The sequence below is a fragment of the Entelurus aequoreus genome, linkage group LG02 (assembly GCF_033978785.1).
Source record: "Entelurus aequoreus isolate RoL-2023_Sb linkage group LG02, RoL_Eaeq_v1.1, whole genome shotgun sequence".
Classification (NCBI taxonomy): Eukaryota; Metazoa; Chordata; class Actinopteri; order Syngnathiformes; family Syngnathidae; genus Entelurus; species Entelurus aequoreus.
In genome coordinates this window covers 51,262,915-51,274,124 of record NC_084732.1, presented here as the reverse complement: position 1 = coordinate 51,274,124, position 11,210 = coordinate 51,262,915, and the positions used below count along the sequence as shown (strand labels likewise).

Genomic DNA, 11,210 nt, shown 5'->3' with positions numbered 1-11,210 from the left:
ATATATATATTTCACACATATTTATGAACAAGTGTTAATTAGCGGATGGAAGTGACAATTAAAAAAAAATTACAATTAATGCAAAACAATAATATTGTAAGGTTTCTATCTTTATTTACAGCATAGTAGATGTACAAACCCATAAAAATATACACACACACAAATGGTCAAAGACAGGTGAGTAGCTCACTTCTATTTTACAAAACGTTTCATTACCTCATATTACTGTTACTCAGAAACATGTCCTCAATTGTCAAAAGAGTGAACAGCTGTCTTTGGTTGTTGGTTCACAATAAAAATAATAATTCAAAAGAAGAAATATGTCATTTTGATGGTGCCCTAATTTTAAACGACAATTTCTTTTCACTCTCTTAGAAAAGTGAAAACGTTTTTTCTGAAAAGATTTGAACCTCTGAAATAAGAGATGCAGTATTATACTGTCAAACAAGTCATTGAATTTCACCTAAAACTTTTTACATCATATACAAAACATTCATCGGGATAATTGCTTTTGTGGTTTGACTACTTTCATCGTAGTGCTAAAGTTCCCAAGAACAACATTTGTGCTATCATTGTTTCTTTCCTCTCAAAGCGTCGCTGTCACTCCACCTCTGCTATGTTAAAACTACACACAGTACATACAGTACACACTCTATATACACAATACCACTTCTTATCAGCATGGTATTAGCAAAAGTCTCATAATTCCGACATGAGCAGTTTTAGCGAGATGAATGCAGCTAAAATGAAAATACTGCTTTCAAACATCATATTGAGATGTATAATATGCATCTAAAATGAGGCTATGAAGTTAATGTAGTTGCTTTGTTTTTATTACAAAGTGGTAGAAGTGATCCTGATGCTTTTCTGAGGCTGGAATGTACAAGTCGACTTTCTTTTCTTTCATTTCTCCCCAGGGTCACATCAGGCGTGCAATCCACTTGATTATTAAGCATAAAACTACAGAAAATATTAAAACTGTGGTTTGTATTTAGCTATTTGAATTTAGAGTGTCATTCAGCACTTCCTTAAGGACGCAGGAATCTCAGGACTTTGGAACGCAGGAAACGGATGAAAGATTTGGGGAACATTTCTCTTGATTCTTGCGCTGTGTAGTTGAAGAAGTTTTGTGGGTGAGCCAGGACGTCAAACAAGGCCTTCATCAGCTTCTTGTCCTGAATGAGAAAATGGAAAAAACCATGAAAAGCAAAGAAGATGCATTCAAAATTAAATATTTTATTATTAAAAGGTCCTCAAAATAGCAAAATGGACTTGTTTAATAATGTTCTAACCAGGGTCGTCCCTGGTTAGATTGGGACCCTGCGCAGAATTTTTGTGAATCCATTTTTATACTTTTATAATCAAACTTGAATTTATTTTGATGCATGTTTGTACTAAAAAAATGTATGGGAAATACATTGTTCAATAATTATTATTTTTAGTGCAAAATAACACATTTTAAACATAAGTTGCATGTGTTCCTGGCAAATGTCCGTAATAATGTTCTAAATGAAGCCACTCCTGGTTAAATTGGGGCTCTGAGCACAATTTTATTTTGAGCACTCCCATTACAAAAAAAAAATCATACTTTTTATTCATAGGGAACCATTTTTAATATTTTTTTAATCAAAATATAATGTATTTTGATGCATGTTTTGTATTAAAACAAATTCATGGGAAATTGACATTGACAAAGTGCATCATTGGGAATGATTGAGGAAATGTGCCTTTATATTTATCATCAATGACGGAGCAGGAAAGAGGTAGGAATATGTTTGCAGCAAAATTCCATATGAAGCCCCATGTCCTTTTTCACGCAAACCAGGACCCCCAATGTTCGTGGGGCCTTACACACATCGCGTGACCTGCATATAGGGAGGGACAGCCTTGATTCTAACAGTACAATATCATATTATATATACTGTATGTGAACCCAGAGCAGTGCTTCTCAAATATTTTCTGTTATGCCCACCCTAGAAAGAAGAAAATATTTCCCCTTTCCACCATGACTATACATAGTACAATTAGTCTGTAAATTTGTTATAACTATACCTTTGCATAACATTATAAGCTTAATAATATTTATTTCCTCATCTCCCACCGTGGTTACAGTGAGGCCAAGTGCTACATACGCTCATCATATTCCGGTACGGCAAAAAAAAGCATGTTTATAAGCACCAAACGAGAGAAAAATCAATCATCTCCCTCATTTATTTGCTCCTTTCTCTTGGAAATGATACCACCTCTGACCAACCTCTAACTAGAAAAGTATACCATTTAGATTAGTATACGTCCACCACTTAATGAAGGAAAAGGCTTTGCCACACATCTTAAAGTAAGTCTGCAGCACTGACAACTATTGATCAGTCGGCTACAAATGTGAAAGCTGTAATTTTAATAATTTAGTTTTTCGTCAGCAATAAAGCTAACCTAGCCTGATGTTGTTAACATGTGAGAGTCAATCAATCAATCAATGTTTATTTATATAGCCCTAAATCACAAGTGTCTCAAAGGGCTGCACAAGCCACAACGACATCCTCGGTACAGAGCCCACATAAGGGCAAGGAAAAACTCACCCCAGTGGGACGTCGATGTGAATGACTATGAGAAACCTTGGAGAGGACCGCAAATGTGGGTACCCCCCGCGACCCCAAAAAGGGACAAGCGGTAGAAAATGGATGGATGGATAATGTATATGTTAGTGCTCAATTTGGTCTCAAAATAACGCTGATAATAATAACGTTTACATGTAATAATTTGTGGGACAATATCTAGTCCAGCAAAATGTAATATGACTGTGGTGGTTGAGTACTGAAATGTGAAATGTTGGTTTCATGGAAGAGCAACATTACAGGTTACTTCATGTTGAATTTGTGGTCGGCCTCAGGAGAGGGCAGAGGTTCGGTGCTGGTCCAAACCAAAACATACTTGTTCTTGTGGTTTGCACAGCGAAGCAGATATGCAGGAATGTTTTCATCCTCATGTGAACAATGCTCAACATTGCCAAAAGCTAAACTTGAGTAATAACTTTGTCAGCCGGTGTGCTGTTTAGGCCAACAACGTGGTGAAGAATTAAACATGAGGGAAAACACAGAATTATGAATATATTTTAGGACTAGGGATGGGTACCTTTCACATCTGAACCGATACAGTACCAAGTCACGGTACCCGATACCTGTACCAATATTTGCTACTTATGTGTGTGTTAATAAATATTAACAATTTAATAATACAATCTTCTTTTTTCATGTAACATTTAAAAATGAGCTTATTATTATAACTGTGCTGTCCAATTGTTTTAAAGTCATTACATGTATTAATCTTATTTGCAAGTATTATATAGTAGACTTTGCATGCTGTTGCAATTTCAAAACCTTAGATAGCGTGTATAGGATACGGTTTGTTGCCGAGCTAGGAAATAGTTTTTACCATGACACTGAATGTCAGTCTAGCCTTATTTTGAGCCCTACAAAGTGTTTATACTGTAAGTATTGTACTTAATTCACACTTGCTGTTGTAACGTGCATCTTAGTTGAAGTTTTTATTACCAAATTTGCAGGTGTTAAAATTGCCAGTAGCATGGATATGACAAATCCATCAAGCTAGTGCATTTTGGAAAAGAGGAGCCTCACTTTTCATTAGAGCATTTTACAGCAGGCATACTTGCTTTGTTTCCTCACAGGTGTTTATTTTGCAACCAGAAGTGGCATCACGTGCAAAAAAGGCATCAAATAATGGCACCGTTTGATTTTACGTGAATCGATCGATACCTGGCAATACCAACAAAATGTGGTCGGTACCTATAAATGTACAGAATTCAGAACCCGTTCCTAGTTAAGACGTTAGAAAATGTGCTGCACCCATCCCATTTGTTATGTTAGATTACTGCTTATTATAGGAACCCGGTTTTAAAAAGCACAACATTGAAACGTCAGTTCAAAGTACAAAGCTTCAACTGCCACTCACAAACAATGCCATTATCAGATGGAGCCTGTCATTCTACTAGATTCCAAAAGAGGGCAGTACACACTTCTTCAAATAGAGAGAAATTTGATTTTTTAAATTGATGTTATGAATAAATTGCCTTGTGATTAGTGGTATTTTCAAGCCAAAAAAATATGTAATTTCAAAAATGATTATGTGCATACCTTTAGAATCTCTTGGTGATTCTCTGAGGCGTATAACCTCCCATCCCTGACTATGTCCTCTATCAACTCTTGGTAGTCCTCTGGAAAAAAAAAGTCCATAAAGAGCGTCTGAGTGTAACAAGAAAAATTTGCATACATATAGCCTAGACAACATCAAATTAATGGGACAGGAAATCAAATTTTTTGTTGTGTCACTGCTCACCATCATACGTAACGTAAGGAACCTGGAAGCCTTTCCCGCTGTTTCCCTCGTTGGATCGGAATTGTATCCATAGCCTCTTGGAGCGGGAGGTGAAGGCGATGGGACGCTCGTAAGTCTGACACGTTTCATAGGTGGTCACAGAGTTGGAGACAGCTGTGAAATTAATGTTAAAGATGTGAGATCATTAATATTAATTGCGCATTATGTTGCGTATGGAGGTTGTAGATTGAATACTACTACCTTATACCTTTCAAACTATGCTTTATTAACTTTATACATTTTTTGCTACTTTTTTTGCTAGATGTGATTAGATTGTGCAGATGTAACTCATAATTGACACTAACAGCTCTTCCTCATGACCAAGTAGTCTCCACACTCATCCTCAATTGGCAGGAAGATCTCAGGCACCACAATAAGAATCCTACGCTTGGGCGGCGGGTTGATGGTCCACGTGCACTCCACGTTGGAGGGGTAATTCCCAGGATAGTTGGGTGACTCGATGTAACCGGTGAAATCTCCAAGCTCGCCTCCACACTGTCTGTCTGTAAAACCACATGCCATTTCATCAATCAATCAAGATAATTTATGGTGTACAAACATACTTTTACACTGCATAATGTTTGTGGAGCCGTCAAAATCGGTGGTGGTGTTTCCAGGGCAGGCGACACAGTAGTTCTGGCCAAACTCCACCTGAAATGTGCCCGTGGGGCAGCGGATGCAGCGGTGTGTTGTTGTGTTGTAGTAATGGCCCGGAGAGCACTGAACTACGAGGACGAAAACATGGATGTTAGTCATTGATGTCTTTTAGATTCACACATAAGTTATGAAAACTCCCAACAATTACATCCAAATGTACACTTCTGACAAAATATATACCCCCTTTTGAAATCACATAGACTTTGTTACTATGGATCCATAACTAATTCTCTGGATCTAATTCAACCAGTGGTGTGCCGTCGGGGCCAGCAAAGCCTTCTCTGCTGGCCTAACATAACCAGAAATCATGATCATAATTAAAGATAAAATTATTTTTTAATTTACTTTCCCTAAATATCTTAAAAGTATTCAGTTGTTGTCAGTAAGGCCTTCAAGATGGCCTCACGTTGAACGTGACATTTAGGCGTCCTGTGATTGGATACTCACCGGGACCGTTAGCGGATGAATTTGAGAACATACAGTTGATAGACAGTTGCGATAGCCAATCAGATCACAAGTTGTTGACAGTAGCCTATCTAAGTAGCCTGATGTTAACGAGACTGTGATTGGATACTCACTTGTCATTCCAAACTGAGTATCCATTATACAAGTTTAAATTTAGCAAGAAGCAGGAAGTGTTGCACCGTAGCCAGACCGGGATAGCAGAGAAGGAGAACAAAACGTTGATTAGATGGCAGATATATATTTGCAAGGCCATTTTCAAGAAGGATATTTAAAGAGAAACTACATCTTGTGAGACGATGTCGGCCAACCCCGGAAGCTAGCTCAGCTGTTCTGGCGATGAAACGGGGAAATGCTCGCCATTTCCACTCGAATAAGCCAACGACAAGCGGTACCACTGGCTTGTACGCCGTCGAATGGGTACTACATATTGTGAGTTCAAATATTTTATTTTTTCACTTTTTTATTTTTATTTTTTTAAATTTTTTTTTCACTTTTAATATCCATCCATCCATCCATTTTCTACCGCTTATCCCTTTTGGGGTGGCGGGGGGTGCTGGAGCCTATCTCAGCTGCAATCGGGCGGAAGGCGAGGTACACCCTGGACAAGTCGCCACCTCATCGCAGGGCCAACACTTTTAATATGTTTTTTGCAATTCAAATTTTGACAGTTTTGACAATTTTGTTTTAATTGCTGATGCGTTTGAATTTATTTTTAAATGCGCCAGAAAATAACCCGTTTTGTACACTGTTGAGGTGTTTTGTACACTGTTGAGGTGGTTCAATAACCAGTAGTGCGTAAATGTGTTTCTGTATAGTATTTCTCCAGCAATGGTCATGTGGTGACATCAATGATGGTATTTTGAGAGGTAATCATTGAAGTCGGACATCACTGAAGGCCTAGGTGGGAAACGCACGGCCCGCCACTGAATTCAAATCATATGCAAGCACGACAAATTATTTGCTATTCTAATGAGATTTGCCAGAGATTCACGCATGTAAGTATTTTAAATAAAAATTTTTATAAATGCTTCAAATAACAATCTGGATCAGATCCCAATAAAACATGATATGGCGCTATAGCTTGTAAGAATTTATTAGTATAAAAATATTGTATAATTCAGTTATTATTTTCATCAAAATGTTTGTTTGAACTTATTTTTACATATTTTTTAAAATATTGTATTCATATTTCACAACACAAATGTGCATTTAAAAAAAAGTAATTCATATTTTGTAATACTTTCACAAAATGTAGTTATTTTATAATAATAATGTATTAAAATCAGATACGATTACATTAAATTTGGCAAAACAAATATTCAAACATGTACTTTCATGGTAGTAAAGGGTATGTCCATTTAGATGCGTGCATTTTGCATCATTTTCACAATTATAGAAAAAACAGGCTAATATAGAAAAAACTGTAAACAGAAAGTTAAACATAAAGAAATACAGTGAAACCTCTCAAGTTAAATCTAAAGATGTACAATTCCAACTTCAAGCTATTATGCCTGTAAGTTCTTACAGCTGTTATGCATGAGACATTTGTGTTATTGCATCACTTATTCCAAAAGAAGGAGCTGCCTCAACAAGAGGCATCTGAAGTGACAATAAGTAGAATCTTGTATTTGCTTTTCGGTTTTAAGTTGGTTGACCTATTTTTACACTTGGTTGACGTAACTATAAAATTAGATTATTCATAATTATAATAAAAATATGTTGTCATAGCTTTACTTCTTATACCTTTATGGAATCTTACTGTATCTATATTAAGTTTTACTTAAAAATGCCTATACAGTTAATGACAATTTAATGATGGCAACAGTTTGACCTTGGAACAGACTATTTGTAATTTATTTGTTTCTTCTGTAGGGCAGATTTTCTTCTAATTCCTAACAAATAAGAAGTCCAGGAGTGTTTTGGAGGGGATTGAGTTCAACCTAGAGCAGTTCTAGCATAACAGCTTGTCATAATTTATTATGTTCAATCAGAGCTAAATACATTAAAAAAAAAAAAAATAATTTAAATTAAAAAAAAAAAAAATATATATATATATATATATATATATAGTCGTGGTCAAAAGTTTACATACACTTGTAAAGAACATAATGTCATGGCTGTCTTGAGTTTCCAATAATTTCTACAACTCTTTTTTTTTTTTTTTGATAGAGTGATTGGAGCACATACTTGTTGGTCACAAAAAACATTCATTTATGAATTTATTATGGGTCTACTGAAAATGTGACCAAATCTGCTGGGTCAAAAGTATACATACAGCAATGTTAATATTTGGTTACATGTTCCTTGGCAAGTTTCACTGCAATAAGGCGCTTTTGGTAGCCATCTACAAGCTTCTGGTTGAATTTTTGACCACTCCTCTTGACAAAATTGGTGCAGTTCAGCTAAATTTGTTGGTTTTCTGACATGGACTTGTTTCTTTAGCATTGTCCACACATTTAAGTCAGGACTTTGGGAAGGCCATTGTAAAACCTTAATTCTAGCCTGATTTAGCCATTCCTTTATCACTTTTGACCTGTGTTTGGGGTCATTGTCCTGTTAGAACACCCAACTGCGCCCAAGACCCAACCTCCGGGCTGATGATTTTAGGTTGTCCTGAAGAATTTGGAGGTAATCCTCACCTTTTCTCCTCCAAACATATTGCTGGGTATTGTGGCCAAACAGCTCAATTTCCGTTTCATCTGACCACCCATGTAATGTCAGATGAAACAAAAATGTTGCTGTTTGGCCACACTACCCAGCAATATGTTTGGAAGAGAAAAGGTGAGGCCTTTAATCCCAGGAATACCCTTCCTACCGTCAGGCATGGTGGTGGTAGACTTAAGCTCTGGGCCTGTTTTGCTGCCAATGGAACTAGTGTACAGGGGTTAGTGCATGTGCCTCACAATACGAAGGTCCTGAGTTCAATCCCGGGCTCAGGATCTTTCTGTGTGGAGTTTGCATGTTCTCCCCGTGACTGCGTGGGTTCCCTCCGGGTACTCCGGCTTCCTCCCACCTCCAAAGACATGCACCTGGGGATAAGTTGATTGGCAACACTAAATTGGCCCTAGTGTGTGAATGTGAGTGTGAATGTTGTCTGTCTATCTGTGTTGGCCCTGCGATGAGGTGGCGACTTGTCCAGGGTGTACCCCGCCTTCCGCCCGATTGTAGCTGAGATAGGCTCCAGCGACCCCGAAGGGAATAAGCGGTAGAAAATGGATGGATGGATGGAACTGGTGTTTTACAGAGAGTAAATGGGACAATGAAAAAGGAGGATTAACTCCAAATTTTTCAGGACAACCTAAAATTATCAGCCCGGAGGTTGGGTCTTGGGCGCAGTTTGGTGTTCCAACAGGCCAATGACCCCAAACACACGTCAAACGTGGTAAAGGAATGGCTAAATCAGGCTATAATTAAGGTTTTAGAATGGCCTTCCCAAAGTCCTGACTTAAATGTGTGGACAATGCTGAAGAAATAAGTCCATGTGAGAAAACCAAGAAATTTAGCTGAATTGCACCAATTTTGTCAAGAGGAGTTTGTCAAAAATTCAACCAGAAGCTTGCCAGAAGCTTGTGGATGGCTACCAAAAGCGCCTTATTGCAGTGAAACTTGCCAAGGGACATGTAACCAAATATTAACATTGCTGTATGTATACTTTTGACCCAGCAGATTTGGTCACACTTTCAGTAGACCCATAATAAATTCATAAAAGAACCAAACTTCATGAATGTTTTTTGTGACCATCAAGTATGTGCTCCAATCACTCTATCACAAAAAAATAAGAGTTGTACAAAATTATTGGAAACTCAAGACAGCCATGACATTATGTTCTTTACAAGTGTATGTAAACTTTTGACCACGACTGTACATAGAAGCATTTGAACACACAAAATAGTTACTGCTATTCAAATACTACAGGGGTGTCCAAAATGTCATATTTAAAAATCAAAGTGTATTTTTTTAGATTTTGTAAAAAGGCAACAAACTAAAAATAACAACATAGTTGTCTTTGTAAACAGTGAGAGCAATACCAACATAAAAAGCTTGCACACCTTTGGTCTCACACTCTTGAAAGGTGACAGCAGCGCTGCGCCTGGTGACCAGGTTACCTCCACAAGGGAAGCAGGTGGTGCGTCCTACTTCTGGCTGGTATGAGCCCAGTGGACACGGCATGCAGGGGGTGAAGCCGTCATGAGAGTACTGACCTGGGGTGCACTGACCTGAACACACACACACACACACACACACACACACACACACACACACACACGCACACACACACACACACACACACACACACACACACACACACACACACACACACACACACACACACACACACCGTGACTTAACATTGTTTGTTAGGAGTGAGATGTCGCAACAGGGACGTTTTATTCTCCTATCCCTCCACACCTTGTATCTGCTAGGGGACTAATACAAAGAGTGTACAGATAAATCTACTTGTTTAGTCTGTTAGGGGGGAGATGTGGATTTAAGCTCTGGCATCACACCACACGCTGAGTGTGATAACGACAGGAATGGAGACCAAAACATGGTGGCTTTGATTCACTTCTGAAAGTTCACATCTAAACTTTTTTGGTTTTACACAAAGCAGAGCTATCGAGGCACTATCGCATCTTGTGTGGTTCCTTATCATGAAAAAGTCAGTTACAAGCCGCTTATTGTGTGTTGGCTAACTTTTTTTTTTTAAACATAAACTTAAATTCACTGACATTATCTGACGATGATCTTAAAAACACCTCTATGTGAACATTCTTATGTTAGGTGCCAGCACTCAAAGTAAACATATGTGAAATTTAAATGTATATACAGTAGTAAAATTTCTCACACAGTTCGATGAGCTCTACAAAACCCCCACTGTAACCTTAGGGTGTTTAGCTGAATCACCACAAAACTTAGTACACACCCTTGGAGGACTGGCAAGCACATATGTGTACAATTTGAGTGAGATTGGTTGGAAAAACATGGCCACTATCAAGTAAAAGCATCGAGCAGAGGCAAGGGCAGGACTGGTGATTTCAAGGTCCCACAAGTCATGACCATTTCTCTAAGAATTATATTTAAACATTGGTAGCATATCTTCAAAATAATTTTAAGTAAAACCCATAGGGGGCGCCACAAGTAATTTACATGTAGCCTGCCTGGGATCAAACCAGTTTTCACTGAGGGCCAAATCACAGTTCTGGCTAACCCTCAGAGGGCAGCTTGCCACGGTCAATATATAGATATCATATGGATATAGATGTATAATCGCCTCATGATATTATTACACAATTGCCTATGCATTTATTTGATTATTTTACTAACAAAATTGATGGATAATTTAGCAGATATTTCGGGATTTCTGATAACAAAAACATTTCTGGAATATCTTATTACATGATCAGATCGCATTTAAGTTTAGAATATATACATTTGTATCCAGTATAGTGTTTCTGTCAAAATTTAAAGAACAAAAACATTTAGCAAAAAAAAAAGAGGTGCTTTTTTGAAGCATATTTTTTTCAAGGCTTTCGCAGACCACAAAAAAATGATGTGGTGGGCTTCCATCAACTAAACATATTTTTCTGTCTTGTGCGCATTTCCCCAGTAGATCGCTCTTGTGCACTCAAAAAATAAAATCTAGACTTTTTCTATTATATATTGTGTATATGTTGAACCAACAAATTATTGTGCGCAGT

General features: G+C 37.6%; 1 protein-coding gene across 5 annotated transcripts in view; it reads right to left on the bottom strand.

The window, feature by feature from the left end:
• scube2 (signal peptide, CUB domain, EGF-like 2) overlaps positions 1-11,210 on the bottom strand; it is a 55,005-nt gene continuing 43,795 nt past the window's right edge. For all 5 annotated transcript variants that reach the window (XM_062028775.1, XM_062028792.1, XM_062028783.1 and 2 more), the window contains 6 exons: positions 9,561-9,728; positions 4,953-5,114; positions 4,695-4,892; positions 4,351-4,503; positions 4,149-4,228; positions 1-1,175 (listed from right to left, as the gene is read on the bottom strand). In XM_062028775.1, the coding sequence (XP_061884759.1) occupies positions 1,029-1,175; positions 4,149-4,228; positions 4,351-4,503; positions 4,695-4,892; positions 4,953-5,114; positions 9,561-9,728 (908 nt within the window). In that variant the 3' untranslated portion in view covers positions 1-1,028. The remainder of the gene's footprint in view (positions 1,176-4,148; positions 4,229-4,350; positions 4,504-4,694; positions 4,893-4,952; positions 5,115-9,560; positions 9,729-11,210) is intronic.